Below are 23,402 nucleotides of genomic sequence, written 5' to 3' on the forward strand. Positions count from 1 at the left end.
TTATAACTTTGTATTAGTCTGTTTTCCCTGAGCCGCAAGTAGGTTCACATAATCTCGTATTGCTGGTTCATATTGCTAGCAATAACTGAGTCCAGTATTCCTATTTAATTTTTTTTTTTTTTTTTTGACAGGCAGAGTGGATAGTGAGAGAGAGAGAGAGAGACAGAGAGAAAGGTCTTCCTTTTGCCGTTGGTTCACCCTCCAATGGCCGTCGCGGCCGGCGCACCGCGCTGATACAATGGCAGGAGCCAGGTGCTTCTCCTGGTCTCCCATGGGGTGCAGGGCCCAAGCACTTGGGCCATCCTCCACTGCACTCCCTGGCCACAGCCGAGAGCTGGCCTGGAAGAGGGGCAACCGGGACAGAATCCGGCTCCCCGACCGGGACTAGAACCTGGTGTGCCGGCGCCGCTAGGCGGAGGATTAGCCTATTGAGCCGCGGCGCTGGCCCAGTATTCCTATTTAAATATATTTATTGTTTCATTGTTTCAGAAGCTCAGGCTATCTACATGAACTGGCTAAATTTGACCCATGTTATTGTACTTAGGTGTCTATCATGATAACATCTGCACTAATCTGAATCTGCTTAGTTACAATAAAATCTGAGGTGGCTAGATCATTTCCTCTGGCTTGATAGCAGAGGGCAAAATAATCTTCTGGAACCACAGATTACAAGATCCGTTGTTGCATGTTGATAATCTGTTCAATATTAAAGTCTCTAACTTTTTTTAAAAAAAAAGATTTATTTTATTTGAAAGGCAGAGAGAGATAGAGTCGTCTTCTATTCGTTGGTTCAGTCCCCAGATGGCCATAATGGCTGGAGCTGTGCCATTCAGAAGCCAGGAGCCAGAGGCTTCTTCCAGGTCTCCCATGAGAGTGCAGGGGCCGAAGGGCTTGGGCCGTCTTCTACTGCTTTCCCAGGCCATCGCAGAGAGCTGGATTGGAAATGGAGCAGTTGAGACTGAAACCAGTGCCCATATGGGATGCCTGCACTGCAGGCAGTGGCTTTACCCGCTATGCCACAGCCCCCCCCCCCCAACCTTTTTAAAATCTACTTTCTTGAGCAATTCCATTTCAAATACTTCTAAAAACCTTGAGGAAGAGGAGAGTCTTTAAAGTATCAACTAATAAGTACAGTACTGAGGCAATTGTTATTGTTAAAGTTGAGGAAAATAATGGCTAGATTATCGAAGCCAGGGATGAAAATTTTAAGCCTGGATTGTCTGGTGCTTAACATTTGGTCCTTTGAAGGATATGACCTGTAGGGACAATAGAGAAGGCTAAGGTTTTGGGGAAAAGAGTGAAATAGTTGGTCAAGATTTTTAAAAGCCCTTTTGACTACATGTTCCTGCCATTTATAACCACAGTCTGGCTTCATCAAAACTTAGGCCTACCATTTTTGGAAGTCTTTGAATTTCTTTCCTCTTTGGCCAGTCAGTAATTTTCTTTGCTGTATGGGATTAGTCTCAGTAGTTGATGGTTCATCTGTTCTTTCAACTGATGATGTTGATGCTCAGCATTGGGACTGTGGTCATTGGAGCCAGGCTAGTTGGGGACACAGTAAGACGGCAAAGTATGTAAAAAATGGCTTTCTATAGATGGTACACCCCTGCTTTCCAATAATATTCAGTAGCATTTAGTAAGTTGCTGCTTTTTTTTTTTTTTTTAAGGTTTATTTATTTGAGAGGCAGAGTTACAGAGAGAGGTAGAGACAGAGAGAGTGATCTTCCATTTGCTGGTTCACTTCTCAAATGGCCTCAAGGGCTGGAGCTGAGCCGATCAGGAGCCAGGAGCTTCCACCAGGTCCCCCATATAGGTGTAGGGGCCCAAGGAGTTGGGCCATCTTCCACTGCTTTCCCAGGCCATCAGCAGGGAGCCAGTTTGGAAGTGCAGTAGCCTGGGCTTGAACAGATGCTCATATGGGATGCTAGCACTGCAGGCAGAGGCTTAACCTACTAAGCCACAGCTCCAACTCCTAGTCAGTTGCTTCTTAATTGATAGTCAACTTTTGAGATAGAGAAGCACTGCTTTCTGTGGCTAAAATAATGTGTATGTGTGTGTGTGTGTTTTAAATATTTATTTATTTATTTGAAAGGCAGAGTTACAGAGAGGCAGAGGCAGAGAGAGAGAGAGGTCTTCCCATTTTCTGGTTCACTCCCCAGATGGCCGCAACAGTCGGAGCTGTGCCAGTCCAAAGCCAGGAGCTTCTTCCAGGTCTCCCATGTGGGTACAGGGGGTGCCAAGTAGTTGAGCCATCTTCTACTGCTTTCCCAGGCTGTAGCAGAGAACTGGATCGAAAGAGGAGCAGCTGGGACTGGAACCAGCGCCCATATGAGATGTCAGTGCTTCAGGCCAGGGCGTTAACCTGCTGCACCACAGTGCTGGTCCCAATAAATAAATATTAAAAACAAACAAACAAACAAAACATAAACAGGGAGTTGTATTGGAAGTGGAGCAGCTAGGATTTGAACTGGTACCCATAAGGGATGCCGACCTGCAGGCAGCAGCTTTACCTGCTATGTCACAACGCCAGCCCCTAAAACATTATTTTTATTACTCTAATGGCTTACTAATTAGTTTAGTAAGATAGTTCTCCTATAGCAAAATGCTGATTTATGGATTGTGGAAATGTGTAGAAATAAATACTAGCTTGGGCCACCTCACTTGACCTCTCTCTTTCTCTGTCTGCCTAATATGCTAAGCTAGCTCTAGGGTGGTTGAAGGATTAGAACGCAAAGAACAGAGCCTAACGTAATACTCAGCCCTATCTAGTGTTGGTTATTACTGTTTCCTGGTTTTTCAAAGATGCTGACTTCCTGTAAATGTTAAAAGAATGAATGCCTTCCTACTGTGTAAGAAAATTGTGTGTTGTTTATATATTAGTCCTATAAAATGGATGATATTAAATATAGCTCTGAAGCGAGGCATTGATTTTGAAAGCACAGTGAATGCCCATTTATCAACAGTGGATAGGAAAATGGGATGCTTTTGGTAAGTAATATATATTCTGATTTTATTAGAATTACATATAATCAATTTTCCATGAGTTTAACAATAATAAGGTTAATTTTTACAGCTGCTAAACTGAAATTTTATCCTTTATTCTAAAGTATTTGGCTCTGCATTGCACAACTTCAGGGATTCCATTCACAAAGAGTATGATGTGAATGGTCTTCCTCTGAAGTTGTATAATGTGGCAACCCAGCTAAAGGATGCTTATTTGGAGAATGATAACCCCTTAATATATGGATGCTTCCTAATTGATCCCAGAATTAATATGCAGAGTGTGAAAGACTATTTTTTCTCTTCTGGTGGTTTGGAGTTTGGACAAAATTGTATCATTGGCACAGTTGGGTTGAAATTGCAGATCTGGACCAAATGTGACTTGTTTTTGTTTGCCTTACTGAAGAAATCAACTTGCTCTGCTTCCATCTGTTTGTCTGTTAATATAAGTTTATAAGGTTTTTCCTGTTAATGGGGACTTTGGGCATACAATTTTGTTGTTATTTACCCATTTGAAACCAGAAGTAGCTGGAAGGAAAAGGAAAGAATAAGTAATAGTGGCTGTCTATACAAGGATAGCCACTAGCTTGTAGGCCAGAAGTGCCTGTTTGTGTCATATGGTTTGCAACGAATGTCAGTTTATATATAAAACAACTAAATTGCTTTTCAGGGCTTTAATTTTGATGAGAACAGCAACAACAAAAAATTCCTGAATATTAACTGGATTTCAGTTATTAGGAGCATGGTTAATTTTATTTAAACTAATTCAAATAGCTGCTACAGCCAGAGCTGAACCAGGCCACATCCAGGAGCCAGGAACTTCATCCTAGTCTTCTGCATCGGTGGCAGGGGACCAAGTACTTGAGCTGTCTTCCACTGCCTTCCCAAGAGCATTAGCAGGGAGCTGGATCAGAAGTAGAGTAGCTGGGACTCCAATTGGCGTTCCAGTATGGGATGCTGGCATCTTAGTTCTCAGAGGTTTAACCATCTGGGGCAGCTTAACAAGCTGTGCCACAATGCTGCCAGCCCCTAACACCTTCTTTATGGGCTCTTAAATTAGGCAGACATTCTTTGATAAAGAGATTAGCTAACTTAAGTGTTTCCTTTCTTTGGCCCAGTTGATTCTAAAGAGGTATATTTAGCTTCTTCATATCCCTCACTATCAGTTGACTCTTTTCTTCACTTCCTTCCCTACCTAAACTGAATTTTATATCTTTAGCAAGCAAAAGAGGCCAACTTTGGGTAGCTTAAGCAGAAACAGTATTTAGTAAGTTGCTATGTACCTCACAATCTTAAGGGAGGGCCAAAGAAGGCAACCAGGAATAGGATTCAGAATTGTACCATGATGGCTATCTTGCTCTTATCACTGGGTAGGCAGTACAGTATGCAGTGTGTGCAGTGTCATTGCTAATGCCAAGTACAGTATGCTACCACTAGAACACTTAAAATGATTTCTATAATGCTGTTCTCTCCAGAATAGCTTAACTTCTGATGCACAGGGTTTGACTAAGCCTAGTTGTAAAGGAGTTAAGAAATAAGACTTTGGCTGCTATTGAAGGAGAATGGGGATCCATAAAAGCATGTGTTGAGGTTGCTAATTCCCAAACTAGATTTTTTTTTAATTGTGAGGTGATCAAAAACAATGACAAAATATCTACTCCAAACCTCATTTTGACCTTGAGTACTTGCCAGGCAGTCCTTTTTTGTGACTATAGATAAGTTTTTCTATTTTCTGTTATACTTTCTTCATATCTTAAGCTCCCAAATCCGTCTACTGCAGTTATACAAAGGAAGGGAAGGGAAAAGGAATATACAATTGGGAGACTTTTTACCACTGTTTAATAGTAGACAGACAAACAACTAAAGTTACATGTAAGGATGTTAAAATAAGTTACTGTCTTCAAATAACTGGTTATAGTTTTAAGAAAGAAAAAAATAACAACAATAAAATGGGGCCAGCTTTGAGGCACAGAGGATTAAGCTGCTCCCTGTGATGCGAGCCTGTGTCCCACATCCAAACACCTGTTTGAGTTCTGGCTGCTGTGCTTCCAGTTCAGCTCCCTGGTGATGAACCTGGAAAAGCAGCAGAAAATGGCCTAAGTCATTGGGCCACTGCATCCACATAGGAGACCATCTTCCTCCATCATTTTGCCTTTCAAATAAATAAATCTTCTTTGAAGAAAAATTTTAAGGGGGCCAGCGCTGTGGTTCCGCATGTTAAGCCACAACCTGCAGTGATGGCATTCCCAATGGGTGCTGGTGCCACTTCCTATCCAGCTCCCTGCTAATGCACCTGAGAGGGCAGCAGAGGAGGGCCCAGGTCCCTGGGTTCCTGCCACCCATGTGGGAGACTGGGAAGAAGCTCCTGGCTCCTGCCTTCAACTTGGCCCAGCCCTGGCCGTTGCAGCCATTTTGAGGAGTGAACCAGCAGAAGGAAGATCTCTTCCCTCCTGGTCTCCTTCTGTCTCTCTATAACTCTGCCTTTCACATAATATTTTTTTTTTTAAAAATTATTTATTTGAAAGTCAGAGTTACACACAGAGAGAAGGAGAGGCAGAGAGAGAAAAAGGTCTTCCATCCGAAGTCAGGAGCCAGGAGCTTCCTCCAGGTTTCCCACGTGGGTGCAGGGGCCCAAGCACTTGGGCCATCTTCTACTGCTTTCCCAGGCCATAGCAAAGAGCTGGATCGGAAGTGGAGCAGCCGGGACTCGAACCGGTGCCCATATGGGATGGTGGCACTGCAGGTGGCAGCTTTACCCATAACACCACAGTGCCAGCCTTGTAAATTCATATTTCTAAGCTACAAGAACATTGCAGAGGGGCTGGCGCTGTGGCATAGTAGGTAAAGTCGCTGCCTGAAGTGCCAGCATCCCACATGGGTGCTGGTTCAAGTCCCAGCTGCTCCACTTGCGATCCAGCTCTGCTATGGCCTGGGAAAGCAGTGGAAGATGACCCAAGTCCTTGGGCCCCTGCACCCCCGTGGGAGACCTGGAAGAGGCTCCTGGCTCCTGGCTTTGGATGGGTGCAGCACTGGCTGTTGTGGCCATTTGGGGAGTGAACCAGCAGATGGAATACCTCTCTCTCACTCTGCCTCTACTTCTCGGTGTAACTCTGATTTTCAAATAAACAAATAAATCTTAAAAAAAAAAAATTGCAGAACATAGTGGCTTCATGTGGTATCAAAGATAGGCAAAACGATTTACCATTTTCAGATTATAATTCCAGGTAAAAGTATATTGGCTTAAAGATGTCTCGTGAAGCATTATTTATGATTATGCAAGGGCTGAAAATAGCTGTTCCTTCCTTTTCACTGCTATTGTTTGCTGCCCTTGTCAGACACTTTACAGTGTCATATAGTTAATTGTCGTTATTTGTTCCATTGAGATTAAGAAACAAACATCTTAATGTTAGTGCTAGACTGAATAGAACCCAGCAATTGGGATTTGAATCTTGACTCTGTCATTTTCTTATTTGCTTGTCATTTGGTTATATTGTAACTAGCTAGTTATTTATTTGTTTAATATTTATATAATTATTTGAAAGGCAGTGTTAGAGAGGGAGAGACAGAAAGATCTTCGATCTACTAATTCACCCCCCCAAATAACCACAATGGCCAGGGCTGGGCCAGGCTGAAGGTAGGAAGCCAGGATTTTCATCCTGGTCTCCCACGTGGGTGCCAGAGCCCAAGTACTTGAGGCGTCTTCCCCTGCTTTCCCAGGTGCATTAACCAGGGAGTTGGATGGGAAGTGGAATAGCCAGGATCCAAACTAGCACCCATAAGGAATGCCGGCATCATAGGCAGCAGCTTTACCTACTATATCACAATATGAACCCTTAGCTAGTTATTCTTAGTTCCTCATTTATGAAATGAGTATGAGGATTAATTGAGTTAGTATATATGCAGCATCTAAATTGGTGTTTGGCACCATTTTTATTGAACTTTTATTAGTGAACTTTTATTGATTCTCTGTGTGTCTAGGGAGGAGTACTTGATAATTGCATGTAGTCCCTGCCCTGCCCTTACAGAATTTGTAGGCTGGCGGAGAGAAAAACACACACTACAACACAATCTCTCGTGTGTTTAGTTGGGGTGGAAGAATTGGGGAATGGTAGGCAGATTTCCTTCTTGCAGGGAGTTTGTTAGGATTTTCTGATTTTTGTCCACTGTCATTAATTAGAATAATCTTAAATGCTATTTCAGAGGTAAAAGTTACCAACAAACACAGCAGGTATAGCATTCTTTCCTGTCAACTCTGTGTGGTATTTATGCATGCTTGGCATTTATTCAGTGAATGGTACTTGTTCAGCATTTAACTACATTTGCTAGGTATGGTTCCTGTCTTTAAATACAACAGTTATTGTGATAATCATATTGTAGAGGTAATGAACAGGAAACTGAAGTACTGGGGAGAAGCTTCCAGATTAATTTGAAGCCCAAGAAACAATGTGGTCATATGTACTTAACCTTTCAGAAGATCCTCTTATTTCCAAGACTCTGTTTTTTTTCCCTGGACTTCACAGAAGTATTGATGTGGTCTTACTGATGTGGGTTAGATGTAGATTTCTAGTTGGGACTGGTGGTGTGGTGTAGTGGGTTAAGCCACCACCTGCAACACCAGCATCCCTTACGGGAGCCATTGAGTCCTGGTTGCTCCACTTCCAGTCCAGCACCCTGCTAATACACCTGGGAAAGCAGAGGAAGATGCCCAAGTGTTTGGGGCCCTGCCACCCACATAGGAGATCCAGAGAAAGCTCCTGGCTCCTGGCTTTGGCCTGGCCCAGTCCCTGCTGTTGTGGCCATCTGAGGAGTGAATCAGTCTCTCCCTCTCTCTAACTCTGCCTTTGAAATAAATAAATACATACATTTTAAAAAGAAAAAAGATGTAGATTTCTAGTACAAGTGATCCAGCCCCATTTCTAGGTTACTACTCTAAGTGTAATAAAGAGTACTTTCCATACCTGTTAACCTAGCAGAGTTAATCCTTGATACCTTTGAAATAGCTCTTTTCAGGGCAGATGCTGTGATGTAACGGGTTAAGCTACCTTCTGCAGTGCTGGTATCCCAAATAGGCACAGTTTGAGTCCTAGCTGTTCCATTTCCCATCCAGCTCCCTGCTAATTCACCTGAGAAAGCAGTGGAAGATGGCCCAAGTGCTTGGGCCCCTGCACCCACATGGGAGACCTGGAAGAAGCTCCTGGCTCCTGGCTTTGGAATAGCCCAGCTCTGGCCATTGCGGCCATTTGGGGAGTGAACCAGCAGATGGAAGACCTCTCTGTCTCTCCCTCTGTCTATAACTCAGCATCTGAACTAAATAAATGAATCTTTTTTAAAAAAATTATTTATTTATTTATTTGAAAGGCAAAGTTACAGAGAGGCAGAGGCAGAGAGAGAGATCTTCCATCCGCTGGCTTACTCCCCAAATGGCCACAACAGTCGGAGCTGTGCCCATCTGAAGCCAGGAGCCAGGAGCTTCTTCCAGGTCTCCCATGTGAGTTCAGGAGCCCAAGGACTTGGGCCATCTTTTACTGCTTTCCCAGGCTATAGCAGAGAGCTGAATTGGAAGTGGAGCAGCCAGGATTTGAACAGGCACCCATATGGCATGCCAGCACTGCAGGTGGCAGCTTTACACTCTGAGCCATAGCGCCAGCCCCAATAAGCAAATCTTTAAAAAAAAAAAAAAAAAAAAAAGAAAGAAAGAAACAACAAATTGCCCCTCCCATTGTCCTTATCTGAATTTGTCACTTAAGAAACCATGAAGTTTAAATGTATGGGAGAATGAGTGTGTGTTGAGAACCATTATTCTCTGACTTTTAGGATAAGTGCTTTAAAGAAATTTTCATGGTTCCCAAAGCCCATCAAAAGGATTGTAAGCAGTTAGTAGTGAGACTGATTTAGGAGACAAAATGAGAGCTTGATTTTGCTGATGTTACTTATAAAAGACTGCTTATATTTACTTCCTGAATCCAGGTCAGGATAAGCCTTATCTAAACTCATGTTCAGAGGGAATGCTAACATTTGCTTTTGGTTTCTCAGTGTTGTTCATATGATGTAATTTTTAAAAACCAGTTAGCAATGTGAACATCATAAGCATCATTTGTTTTGTATTGGCAAAGGGAAAAAGGTTGAAATAAATGGAGATGTTTTATGTCCACTAGGGGGTAGTGTGGACTCTGAAAATTTAAATTATCCTCTGTTTAAAAAAAAAAAAATTATCCTCTGTGATTAGCCCTTATTTCATTATGCAGTTACCTCCTTTGAATTCATTTTTAATAGTTCATTTTTTTTAAATTGTTACAGACATCATTTCCAAATACAGTCTTGTGACTGTTGCAAACAGTAACTGTTGCTTTTTTTTTTTTTTTAAAGATTTATTTATTTATTTGAAAGTTAGTTACACAGAGAAGGAGAGGCAGAGAGAGAGAGAAGTCTTCCATCTGCTGGTTCACTCCGCAAATGGCTACAATGGCTGAAGCTGTGCCGATCCGAAGCCAGGAGCCAGAAGCTTCTTCTGGGTCTCCCACATGGGTGCAGGGGCCCAAGGACTCGGGCCATGTTCTACTGCTTTCCCAGGCTATAGCAGAGAGCTGGACCGGAATTGGAGCAGCCAGGACTCGAACTGGAGCCCATATGGGATGCTGGCACTGCAGGTGGTGGCTTTACCCACTACGCCACAGCGGTGGCCCCTATTGTGATTCCAGAAGTTCTAACTTTATTTTTTAAAAAGATTTATTTATTTGAGAGAGAGAGAGTGAGAGAGAAAGAGATTGATCTTCTGTCTGCTGGTTCACTCCCCAGATGGCTGCAATGGCTGGGGCTGGTCCTGGACAAAGCGGGGTGTCAGGAGCTTCATCCGGGTCTCCCATGTAGGTGGCAGGTGTTTGCTTTTCCCAGGCCATTAACAGGGAGCTGGATCAGAAGCAGAGCATCTGGGACTGAAATCAGACCTCATATGGGATGCTGGTGTTGCAGGTAGCAGCTTTACCCACTATGCCACAATGGTGGCCCCTGACCATTATCTTATATAGAATTTTTTTTCTAGGGGAATATAGCAGTAGTTAAAATTTCTTTACAAAAATTTATTGACTATATGAACTAAGTTAAATTCTTGTCAGTCACATAACTTTTTTTTTGTTTTGTTTTTTACAGGCAGAGTGGATAGTGAGAGAGAGAGACAGAGAGAAAGGTCTTCCTTTTTGCCGTTGGTTCACCCTCCAATGGCCGCCGCGGGCGGCGCATCGCGCTGATCCGAAGCCAGGAGCCAGGTGCTTCTCCTGGTCTCCCAAGCGGGTGCAGGGCCCAAGGACTTGGGCCATCCTCCACTGCCTTCCCGGGCCATAGCAGAGAGCTGGCCTGGAAGAGGGGCAACCAGGATAGAATCCGGCGCCCCAACCGGGACTAGAACCCGGTGTGCCGGCGCTGCAAGGTAGAGGATTAGCCTGTTAAGCTACGGTGCCGGCCCAGTCACATAACTGTAACTTGATTGTCTTTGTGCTTCCTTGTCCTATGTGGTAGCTGCTAATCCCATATGACTGTTGATAGTTGAAATGTGGATAGCTTGAATTTATTTATTGTGGGTATAAATTACATACTGATCTTTGAAAACTTAGTTTTTGAAAAAGGATGCAAAATGTATACCTAATTTTTATATTGATTACATGTTGAAACAATGCTTTGAATATATTAAATATAATATATTAATTAAATTAATTTTACTTGTTTCTTTTTGCTTTTTATTATGGCCACTAGAATTTGAAGTTCATGTGTGGCTAGCATTGTATTTCTGTTGGAAAGCATAATTGTAGATAAAAATATGGATCAGCCACTTTTATCTTGGCATATTGCTAGCTAGCTTTAGTACTTGTAAGGAGGTAGTATAGTGAAGAAATTGAGCACAACTTGGTTCTTGGCCTAATCCCAGCTAGAATATAGTCAGTTTTATTGTAGGGAGGAACATGTGTTTATAAAAATCATGGTGTTTGTCGAATTTGTGCAGTAAAGCTCATACGGCTTATGGTAAAATGAACTTAGGGGTATGGTACTCAAATACCCACTGGTGGTAACTTTTTAAAAATGCTTACCTACCAGGGTTGTTGTTATGGCACAATGGGTTGAGCTGCTGCCTGGGATGGCCACATCCCATGTTGTACTTGGTTCAAGTCCTGGCTATCTGCATATCTAATCTAGCTTCCTATTGATATGCTGGGAAGACAGTATAGATGGCCCAGATACTTGGGTTCCTGCCACTCATGTGGGGACCCAGATGGAGTTCTTGGCTTTTGGCTTTGGCTTGGCCCGGCCCAGCCCTATTTGTTGTGGGCATTTGAGGAGTGAACCAGCAAATGAAGATCTCTCTCAATTTCTCTCTCTCTCTCTCTCTCTGCCTTTCAAATTAAAAAATGAAAATAAATTTAAAGGAATAAAAGGTTAAGTGATAGAGATTAGAATTGAGTAAGTATCATTAAGACATCCCTCAATTTTACATGACTTTAATAATAATAAAGTTAGAGTTGTCATACAGCTCTTGGTCTTGGTGAGCTAAAAGATCTACAGTTGGCATTACTAGTCATACATTGTACTTCAGAAAATATTCTAACTGGAGAAAATCTAGACATGGTACATTGGACTAACTAACATACTGGCTTTTCTTATGAATCATCACCTTTTTTCTGAAAATAGTTTAATACCCAAAATGTCTACTTATATATAATTTAATCATCACACTGAGAATGTGTGGGGCCCCAGGCCGGTGCTGTGGCATAGTGGTCACAGCTGCTACCTGCAGTGCCGGCATTCCATATGGGCACTGGTCCCAGCTGCTCCACTTCTGATCTGGCTCTCTGTTATAGCCTGGGAAAGCAATGGAAGATGCCCGAAGTCCTGGGGGCCCTGCACCCATGTGGGAGCTTCCAAAAGAAGTTCCTGGCTTCGGATTGGCTCAGCTCCGGCCGTTGCGGCCATTTTGGGAGTGAATCAGTGGTTGGAAGACCACTCTTCTCTCTGCCTCTGCCTCTTTGTAACTCTGCCTTTCAAATGAATAAATAAATTTTTTTAAAAGAATGCATAGAGCTTCATTGTCAAATTAAATATGGGGGATAAGTATTTGTGGCATGTACTGTTGTTTTATTTTGTGAGATAACTTTTTTGGGGGTTAATTTGATGCTTTTGGTATCTGCACCCTGTTCTTTGCTGCTCTTCCTTTTCAATTTTTTAGGAAATTCAGTTTTTTAGGAACTGATTTCTTGACCATAGTCTACAGTACTGTCTGTACACATGGCCCCAAGCCTAGTTCTTGTGCTTCCATCCTTGGTTTGCTTTTAAACTAAGTGGAGGGGCCGGTGCTGTGGCACAGTGGGTTAACGCCCTGGCCTGAAGCGCCAGCATCCCATATGGGCACTGATTCGAGACCCTGCTGCTCCACTTCCGATCCAGCTCTCTGCTGTGGCCTGGGAAAGCAGTAAAAGATGGCCCAAGTCCTTGGGCCCTTGCACCAGCATGAGAATCATGGAAGAAGCTCCTGGCTCCTGGCTTTGGATTGGCACAGCTCTGGCCATTGCGGCCAACTGGGAAGTGAACCATCAGATGGAAGACTTCTCTCTCTCTCTCTGTCTCTCCTTTCTCTCTGTATAACTCTGACTTTTAAAATAAATCTTTTTTTAAAAAAAACATAGTGGAATCCCAAAATGCAAGTAGTGATTATTCTGTTTTCCTTAAAATAAACTTTTGTTGATTTAATAAATCTTGAGATTTGTTGTGGTTTGATCTTAACCTAAATTCTTTTTGAGTTGAGTCTATGTGATGGTGGCGTTTGTGTGTGATCTCATTTGTCAGGTCATTATACGACGTTAACTCATTTGATATTCTATATTTGTTATATTTGTTCCCTTTATCCACAATGGGTATGCTCCAAGACTCCCAGAAGATGCCTAAAACCTTGGATAGTACTGAGTCCTATTTGTACTGTTTTGGATTTTAGACATATACAACTTTTTTTTTTGACAGGCAGAGTTAGAGAGTGAGAGAGAGAGAGAGACAGACAGAGAGAAAGGTCTTCCTTTTTCCATTGGTTCACCCCCCAAATGGCTGCTATGGCTGGCACACTGCGCCGATCTGAAGCCAGGAGCCAGGTGCTTCCTCCTGGCCTCCCATGGGGTGCAAGGCCCAAACACTTGGGCCATCCTCCACTGCCTTCCCGGGCCACAGCAGAGAACTGGACTGGAAGAGGAACAACCAGGATAGAACTGGCACCCCAACTAGGACTAGAACCCGGGGTGCCGGCGCCGCAGCTCACCTGGCTAATCCTCCACCTGTGGTGCCTGTCGGACATACACAACTTTAATTCCTTTTCCTTCTCCTTTTATTTTTTTTTTAATATTTCATTTATTTATTTCAAAGAGAAGCAGAGGCATAGAGAGGAAGAGATAGAGGTCTTCATTCACCAGTTCATTCCCCAAATGGCCACGACAGCTGGAGCTGGGCCAATCCAAAGCCAGGAGCCAGGAACTTTTTCTGGGTCTCCCACGGGAATGCACTGCCCAAGTGCTTGGCCCATCATCTACTGCTTTCCCAGGCCGTAGCAGAGCTGGATCAGAAGAAGAGCAGCTGGGACTTGAACTAGCGCCCATATGGGATGCCTGTGCTACAGGCAGGGGATTAACCTACTGCGCCATGTGCTGGCCTTTGCCTTTTTAACTAAGCATTTATCACACATTGTGGCTATAACTTTTGAATTTTGCAGGACATTCAGCAAACCAGCTTGAATATCCTTTTCATTTCTTTACAACTTTTCAAGAGATTCATTCTTAATTGTTAATCTTGGCAACCACAGTGTAGTTTTTTTTTTCTTAAGCCAAAACACATTGACTTTTTTTCTTAAAGGTAGCACTTTGTGGCTTTACTTTGTCATCTGAATTGCCAGCATTATTACTCTTGTGCTTTGGGGCCATTATTAACTACAGTAAGGGTTACTTGAATATAAGCATTGTGATGTTACAGCAGTTGGTCTGATAACCAAGATGGTTACTGAGGTTTGATGGCTGAGTACTGTTAGAATTGTAGATATCCTGGACAAAGGGATGATTGAAGTCCTGGGTGGGATGGAGCAGGGTGCGAGAAATTTCATCATGCTACTCAAAACAGTGAACAATTTAAAACTTGCTCATCTCTAGAACTTTCCCTGTAATGTAATCAGACTTGTTGACTGGGATGGCTGAATCAGTGGAAAAGTGAAACTGTAGATAATGGGGACTACTCTGCTCTGCATGAGAGGAATTAAGGACACTGTGGTTCAGAGCAATGTAAACTACTTGTTAGTACGTGAATCAGTACGAATTTTAATCTTTTTCTTGTTGACTTAAAAAAGCATACTGTGCTTTGCTATTTTTCGACCAAATAGTGTAAAGCTAGAAGGTATTTCACAGTTAACTATGTGTTGAATTGTAGCAAGAATTTTTTCTCCTATCCAGTTTTTACCTTATTTGGGAAAAAGTTGCCACCAGCTTCTGTGCCTAAGACTTTCATATGCTAGCATCTGAGACTTGTTCATGTGGTTTGGATTTTATTCCTTTTCCCTCCCGTAATATATGCTCTGGGTTTGTTTGGGAAATCAGAACTGTAGTCATATAATTATACATCTGTTCATTGTGTCAAATCCATTAGAACTTGAGAGCAAGGGAAAATATTTCAGGTGTTTTCCATACCTAAATTAGCTTATCCTAGAATATGTTTCAATTAAATCTTGTGATTGATCAGATCACATGATCTGCTTAATGTCTGATTTTGAGGATGAGCTGAAGATGAGAAAATGAATGCCATATCTGTCTCTGCTAATGTGTACTGAGGATGATTTTGGAAACTATTTTAGGATATGCTCTTAGAGGCCCTTCTGGTAGCTTATTATAGCTTCAAATAGCTGCTGCTACCTTGTTTAACTAGAGTGTGGACTCTGGCTCTCTTTTTTCCAATCTCCATCGTCATGGCTTTCTAAAAATAGGAAAACAAAAGGATCAAGGTGAGGAAAGGCCAAACTTCAAGCATTTTACTGTTTTGTTCTTTTCTAATTCTTCCATTCTTGCTGTTCATTCTTAATATCTTTGATTTTTCCTAGAAATGAAGACATCTTTTTTCTCATTGCATGTTCTATATATGGTTTCCAAAAGAGGGAGGCATCAACATTGCCTCTCGGACTTTTTAATGTTCTTAAAATGTTTTATTTTGAACCTAGAGAACATTTTATTGAAAGGGATTCACAGTGTTTCAGCTTCTAAGTTGCTCTTGCATTGCTATAATTAAAATAAAGTATTGAGTGCCAGATACATTACTTTTTTTAGATGGCCATGGGTTTAACAAATTTGGGGTGAGGATTTGATTTGTATCTACATCTTACGACTATTTCCGTACATGACTGTTGAGAAAGTTTTTTTTTTAAGTGTGTATACTGTGGTTGTAGAATGAAATAATGTAATGTATATAATTTCTTAAGTATTTTCATTGTTTTTCATTCCTTAAAACTTAGATTTACTATGCATGCCTATTCAAAATATTGAAAATGTATTGCTAATATATGCTATACATACTGTTTCCAGTTTATTAAATATTAATGGTGTTTTGGTTTAGTATTAGTAGAAGTCAGACTATTTCTCCAGCACTTGAATGGATCCTTTTGTGTTTCTTTCATGATGTATACATCCTGCTTTGAAAAGGACCCTACTTTAATGATAATAAAGATGAAAATCTGATAGTTCATTCCTCATTCTTTATGGCATCAAGTAGACACATAACTCATCAAGTATTCATTGAACATCTACTATGGTGTCAGCTTCTGCTCCAAGTAATAAAGATATGTCAGGAATAAACATACTGAAATTTCTTTTATGGAGCTTTTACACCTCAACAAAATAAGCAAGATGTGTAATCAGTGGTGCTGTGGAAATAAAGCAGGGAAGTGTGTAGGGTAGGGGGAAATGAGATTGCATTTTCAGTTATGAAGACTGCAGTGAGAAAATGTCTTTGAATGAAGCTTCAGGAGTTGAAGGAGTAAACCAGAGAGCAATTTGGGGGAAAGAAGAGCAAGTACAAAGCCTTAGAGGTGTGGGAGTATGTTCAGCAGGTTGAAGAACTTGTAGACTTGACTTGGCTAGAACAAAGAGAGGGTGTTGGGGTTAGAATATCTGAAGATGAGGGGCTGGCTTTGTGGCGTGGCAGGAGAGCCACTGCCTGGGACACAGGCATCCCATATGGGCACCAGTTTATGTCCTGGCCACTCTACTTCCTATTCACTTCCCTACTAATGTGTCTTGGGAAGCAGCAGAGGATGGCCCAATTGCTGGGCCCCTGCACCCATGTGGAAGAGCTGGAGGAAGCTCTTGGCTTCTGGCTTTGGTCTGGCCCAGCCCTGGTTGTTGCTGCTGTTTGGGAAATGAACCAGCAGATGGAAGATTTCTCTCTCTCAGGCTCTTCTTCCTGTCTCTGTAAATAAATAAATATTAACAACAAATAAAGATTATCTGAAAATGAGTCAGAGAGGTAGGCAGAGTGAGGTATATAGAGCCCTTTCTGGGGAGTCCATGGTAAGGACTTTGGTTTTTAAAATGACTGTGAAATACCAGCTTGGGAAGTAGTGGGTAACAAGGTTAGAAGCAGGGAGAACAAGTTTGGAGGCTGTTGCAGTATACTAAGTGAGAACTTGTGTGACTTAGAGTAGTGTAGCAGTGGAGTGGCAAGAAGCCATCCAATTGCAGATTTTGGTGTGTTTCAAAATGGAATTCAATCAGATTAGATGTGTGGCATATGAAGGAATAGGTGGATGAATTAGATAGAACAGGAACTTTGGGAGAAAAGCATGTTGAGGGTCAGGAAGGTGAGAAGCTCAGATTTGGTCATGTTAAGTTTGGGATGCTTTTTATTTAATAGAAGGTCTGTTAAGCAGGCAATATGGATGGAAGAAATAGGATGAGGGGAGAGGTCTGTCCCGGGTATGAATTACAGGAGGCTTCTTCATATTTAGAATGTCTTTAGAATTTAAATTCATTGTATCACTGAATGTGTAGTAGAGAAGAGGCTCTGGGGCAGATCCCTGTTGCACTTCAGTGTTGGGGTATTGGGGAGATAGGAACTGGCAAGGAGACTAAAAGAAGTTGATGCTGGGCAAGTAGGAAGAGAGGTAGGAGAGTGGTGATAGCACAGGTAAAGTCTTATAAAGATGAAGGCAGAACAGCTAAATAAGATGTTTCATTTAGAGCAAGTAAGATAAAGACTAAGCATTGGCCTTATGGTTTAACTGTGTGTGTATCATTGGTGCCCTTATTATAAACTGGCTATTGGCTACAGCCTGATAGTAGAGTATGTTCAAGAAAGGAGGGGAGGAATACATTGGAGACAGGCAATTATAAAGCATTGAGGCAGTAGTTGATGGGGTGGGGAGTGGGTCCAGGTCATTTTCTGCCCTTACTGGGGAAAAATGACAACAGTTTGCATGATTTGGGGGAAGATCAAATAACGAGGGACAAGTGAAGGTCCAGGAAGGGAGGCAGACACTGTTAGCAGTTTCCTTGAATAGGTGCAGAGGTAATCTGAAGAGGTTGGCCCTTAGCCAAGAATAAGGCACTTCATTGGCAGTAACAGGAGCAAAGACAGAGCGTGTGGGACAGGTGCAGGTGAGTGAGCAGGTGTTTTCCTGGGAATTTAGGAAGCTTATTTTTCCTCATGAAATAGGAACCCAGGCATCAGTCAAAGTGAGGCTGAGGATAGAGGTGCTGAACGTTTGAAAGAGGGAAGAGTATGTTTTATGGGAGAGAGGGGAAACAGTGGAAAGGAGAACCAATAGTAAGATTGGTGGGAGCATTGAAGATCCCTTTGAGGTTAACCATCAATTTTAGAAACCAGTCACCATCATCTGTCCTTACTCAGATGCCTATGCTTGTTCTTACCTCCTTCCTTTATTTCTTTATATTTTCCGTGAGAGATTGTCAATGGCTTTAAAAACTAATTTTGCCTATGAAATAGCTGAGTTTTGGTGTAGTTTACAAGAACAAGTTGCTTTACTTTTGTGGTAATCCTACTGTGTGTGTGCATGTGCGCGTGTGCACGCACGGGTGGGTGGTTTTTTTTTTTTTTTTTTCAAAATTAGTTTCATTACTTATTAAATTTATTTTTTATTTTTTGACAGGCAGAGTTAGACAGTGAGAGAGAGAGACAGAGAGAAAGGTCTTCCTTCCTTTGGTTCACCCCCCAAATGGCTGATACGGCCGACGTGTTGCACCGATCTGAAGCCAGGAGCCAGGTGCCTCCTCCTGGTCTCCCAGGCGGGTGCAGGGCCCAAGCACTTGGGCCATCCTCCACTGCCTTCCTGGGCCACAGCACAGAGCTGGACTGAAAGAGGAGCAACCGGGACAGAATCCGGTGCCCCAACCAGGACTAGAACCCAGGGTGCTGGTGCTGCAGGTGGAGGATTAGTGAGCCGCGGCACTGGCCAGTTTCATTACTTTTGTTACCAACATATTTTAGACATTTGTAACTGGAATATGTGGTAGGTGATCGAGATTTTGCAGTTATATTCAGCTGGTTGTAATCATTTACATGGTCTTTTCTTTGAAATTTATATTGTGTAAGCCAATAAAAGCCCTTTGGGAGATTGGAGAGGTTCTTTTATGTCTAATTTCAAGGGGTGAACTTTGTAATTTTAATTTTGGTTTAGTGACATGGCATTTGTTTCACAAATGTATTTGCTTTTCTGTTGCAGGAAACCCAGCGTTTGCTGGCAGAACCAGTTCCTGGCATTAAAGCAGAACCAGATGAGAGCAACGCCCGCTATTTTCATGTGGTCATTGCTGGCCCCCAGGATTCCCCCTTTGAGGGAGGGACTTTTAAACTTGAACTATTCCTTCCAGAAGAATACCCAATGGCAGCCCCTAAAGTACGTTTCATGACCAAAATTTATCATCCTAATGTAGACAAGTTGGGAAGAATATGTTTAGATATTTTGAAAGGTAAGTGTTACCTTTATCATTATATGCTATTAAAATTTTTCCTTTTTATTATCTTAAGCATTTCATATCTAGAATGTAAACATATTCTTGGTGTGTACAAAGACCACAGAGGTCTGTGGGAGGGAGATGCAGCAGTTCTGGGCTTGTTTTTTCATGCTTTATCATATCCTACTGGGCCTGTTGCCTTCATAGATAAGTGGTCCCCAGCACTGCAGATCCGCACAGTTCTGCTATCGATCCAGGCTTTGTTAAGTGCTCCCAATCCAGATGATCCATTAGCAAATGATGTAGCGGAGCAGTGGAAGACCAATGAAGCCCAAGCCATAGAAACAGGTATTTAATATTCATTCTCTTTCACACCACTTCTACTTTTAGAAACTAGTTTGTACTACCATTCTTTAAGGCCCTTGGCAAGAAAAAAGAAAAAAAATCTAAAATAAATTAGATTCTGCCTGTTATAGTATGCAAATAATATCTTAAAATATAATATCTAATAATGTCTTACAGTCTGCTATGGGATCCTCAGATTTAAGGACAATGTGTAATTGGAACATCTTGGACCCTTATAATTCTACTGGGTTTAACAAATACTGAGTATCTTTTATTCATTTAGCAATATGTAAAGATCTAGAAATCCTTTGAACTCTTGAGCTATTTTTGTAATCCATATGATTAAAATATGTGGCAGTTTATGGCTGGAGAGTTCGGAATCAACAAGGTTCTTCTGATTTTAACAACATTGATGGAGATCCAAAAATTCAGCCTGTTAAGTTTTGTAGAACTTTTGAATTTTATTGTGGTGTTTTTGGTAATTAGGCATACAGAAAATCTTCCAGCCTTGATCTAGTTTATAAAATGACATGAATTTAAATGATTATGGCATGGCATTTCCGTAAGTAACAATAGTATTTGTTTATTTACTGTGGAGTTGAGCAGATAATAGATTGAACTAAGTAAAATAATAATTGCATGTTTGTTTTTGTCTACAGCTAGAGCATGGACTAGGCTATATGCCATGAATAATATTTAAATCGATCTGATCATCAAGTATGCATCACTTCTCCTGTTCTGCCAAGACTTCTTCCTTTTTGTTTGCATTTAATGGACACAGTCTTAGAAATATTACAGAATAAAAGCCCAGACATCTTCAGTCCTTTGGTGATTAAATGCACATTAGCAAATCTATGTCTTGTCCTGATTCGCTGTTGTAAAGCATGAACAGAGGCTAGAAGTATCATCTGGATTGTTGTGGAAACGTTTAAAAGCAGTGGCCCCTCTGCTTTTACTCATTTCCCCTATCATGGTTTAAGTATAAAGCACTGTGAATGAAGGTAGTTGTCAGGGTTAGCTGCAGGGGTGTGGGTGTTTTTCTTTATTTTATTTTATTTTTTTTTTGAGGGGGGAGGTAAGTTTTAATTTTATGGGCTCTTCCCCCCCCCCCCCTTTTTATGGTGATCTAATTACATTGGTTAAAAGCAGCTAACCAATTCTTTAGAATATGCTCTCTAGCCACGTCTAACAATTTAGACTCTGTAGATGGACAAGCTTGATTGTTTGAACCAAAATGGGAACATTAAATAAACATCACAGCCCTCACTAATAACATTGTGACTTTGCTGTCAAGTGTAGATTCCCCCCTTCAAAAAAGCTTGTGACCATTTTGTATGGCTTGTCTGGAAACTTCTGTAAATCTTATGTTTTAGTAAAATATTTTTTGTTATTCTACTTTGCCTTTGTACAGTTTATTTTACTGTGTTTATTTCATTTTCCCAATGTGACAATCGTATTTAAAAATTAAAGCTCTGATGGAACATTCTGTTTTGGTTTTCACCATCTGATAAATTGAATGGCAAACGGTAGATTTTGCCAGTTTTTTTTTCACTGATGCAACTCTGTGTTACAGCATTATTGAATGGAGTATTTATAAACTAGCCCTGAGCATGCATAAAGCATCAGTATCTGACCTTTTTTTACCTCCTAGAAATTTGAAATAAATGTTGTGTTGTCTGATTAGTTAGGTCATTGGTGTCTTGCCACTATGTTTGAAAATTACCATACAGGACAGTCACAGCAAAGAAAGTTTTCATGTGTTACAGCACATTTTTGCCTTGGATTTGGGTTATGACCTTTTTCTTGATTCTTGTCTGAAAACTTCCTGCTGGTGTGTGTTATTGGGAAACACCAATCTGATCATCATTTGGGGTTTGCGGAGGCATTTGTGAGTTTTCCTGACAGGCCTGATGCACAGATCTCAAGCACAGCACCTGCCTAAGTGTCATCAGAAGGTTTCTTCCTTTGAGAGCATCACATACTCAGTTAATGATTCTTTCATCTTTCTGGTTGTTGCCGTGGGAACTTTTATTCTTTAATTTGGAATTCATGGATTCTTTTTCTTCATTGACCGAGTTCCTCCCCTCACAAAAGTGTTCTTTCCCACCTCTCTTCCTATCTAATTCCTCATTCTTGGTATTTTGAAGTCATAAACGTAGCCAGCCATAAATCTGTAAACTTGGAACCTTTTTCTCTTGCAGTTTAAGGTAATGGATATTGTAGCCCATTTGGATTTTCTTCATTCTTATTCTCATAACTTTTGGAATTTCTTCAGAATGTAGTGTATTTTATTGTGATCTTATGTAATATGAAGAATTATCTATTAAAATTACATTTTCAACATAAAACATTTGATGACTGGTAACTGATATTGGTAGCAAATGTTAAAATTCAGAATAAAGTAGTTACCATTGTGAATTTTAAAACTGTTAATAGTGGTTGTTTATAGACAATTCTTGCGTTATTCAGAGGGCATCATTGACTACAACTTAGGAAACGGAATATCATTCTAAAAATGACTTCAAGCTGTTAGAGATCAGCATTATTTACCGTGGGTAGCATTGTTCATGGTTTTAGCTAAAATCACATAATGATTTACAAGTTAGAAAATCTCAGATTTAAATCTGTTGCACTATAAAAATCTAAAGAGGACTATGATGTCTACTAAGTTTAGAGTTGTGGAAATACAGAAATGACTTAAGGCTTTGGCCTCAAATATATGTACTCCTAATTTCATGGCATTGCATTTTTCCCCCTTTGGAATTTTGATGAGAGGTCCCTATTGTTTTGAAAAGGCTTGCTTTCTCAACCAGTGGGATGAAGCAAGAGCCAATGTGTTGATTGCACTTTCTTAGGAGATCTGGGAGAGACCAAAGCAGTGGTTGAAAACTGGCAGTACTTCTGGCCTGCAGGTCTGTTTAACTTGGCCTCACACAGTGTGGTTGGTTAGAAACATTTTGAATTTGCTGCCAGCATTTTAAAGTCTGGAGGTTCACAGGAAAATCCAGAACGCAAATATCTGAATGATCTGAAGAGCTGGCAGTTGTGGACCTGCCCCACCTTTGTGCATGGCACCTACTGGAAGGAGCTGAGTAGCAACCACCTTAAGAGCATGTCATTGTCCTCTTACCCAGTTAGTCTCCAGTTGATTAGGGTCCCCTGCTAGCCTGCCTGCTCTTTTAAATAGTTCTTATCCCTTGTAAGCCTTTCACTTTGTAGCCCCTGAGCTAAAGGAAACAGTTTATTTCTTTGACAAATAAGAGTATTTAATATATGCCTACTACTTGTTGGGGATGATTACCTGAATGAGTGGCCTGGGGCTTCCCCTTGGGGCTCTTACAGTACAAATGGGGAGCAAACAAAAACTTGCACCTGCACCTTGGAGAGGGGAAGTACACGAGGGGCTGCTCTTTTGGATTTGGGCTAGATGAACATCTCCCTGCAGAGGGCATAGCACATGCAAAGCCTTGGGAGAGAAAAGGGAATCTGAATATATTGATAAAAGGCATTTTGAAGATCAACTTCATCCAAACAGCTGCTTTTCTGAAATCCTGAGTGTGATATGGGCTTTAGGGTTTTTGTTTAACTTTGTTGTTGTTCTGTCTACTTTGCTGTGATTGGCTTCCCCACTACTCATCCTTGGTCCTCTTAGAATCTGCATAATAAGATCTTAGACCAGAACAATTTAGAACTTAGACCTTGCTCTAGACCAAGAATGTACTTGTAAAACAATTTCAGAAGCAGCATTTAAAAATAATATTACCTACCTATTAATATTACCTATTTCAATACATGAAAGCCTCAGGTTGCTATGGTTTAGCACTGTTTTGAGAAGAGTGGGGAAGGAAATCTGTGTCCTACAAGACATTGAAAACATAAATAGCTTAAAGGAAACTAAATGGTGTCTTGGAGACAATAGGAATTGTTTTTTTTCCCATGGTTCAGAGATGTTTTCTGGCTAATTCAGCCCCTTGAGTTTTTATTAGTTGCTGTTTTAAAAACTCAACCATATCTAAAAAGCTGGCCAAAAAAGGAAATTCCATAATAAATAAGGCACCTAAGTCATCAGTCTATTTAAGAAAATTGTAA

The 23,402-nt window shown here is 41.2% G+C and overlaps 1 protein-coding gene across 1 annotated transcript in view; it reads left to right on the forward strand.

Moving 5' to 3' along the window:
* Positions 1-20,708, forward strand: part of UBE2N (ubiquitin conjugating enzyme E2 N) — a 39,786-nt gene extending 19,078 nt beyond the window's left edge. Inside the window, exons 2-4 of the mRNA XM_062203133.1 lie at positions 18,737-18,983; positions 19,176-19,316; positions 19,973-20,708. Coding sequence (XP_062059117.1) covers positions 18,737-18,983; positions 19,176-19,316; positions 19,973-20,013 — 429 coding nt within the window. The 3' untranslated portion in view covers positions 20,014-20,708. The remainder of the gene's footprint in view (positions 1-18,736; positions 18,984-19,175; positions 19,317-19,972) is intronic.
* The last annotated feature ends 2,694 nt before the right edge of the window (positions 20,709-23,402 follow it).

This window comes from Lepus europaeus, chromosome 10 (genome assembly GCF_033115175.1).
Source record: "Lepus europaeus isolate LE1 chromosome 10, mLepTim1.pri, whole genome shotgun sequence".
Classification (NCBI taxonomy): Eukaryota; Metazoa; Chordata; class Mammalia; order Lagomorpha; family Leporidae; genus Lepus; species Lepus europaeus.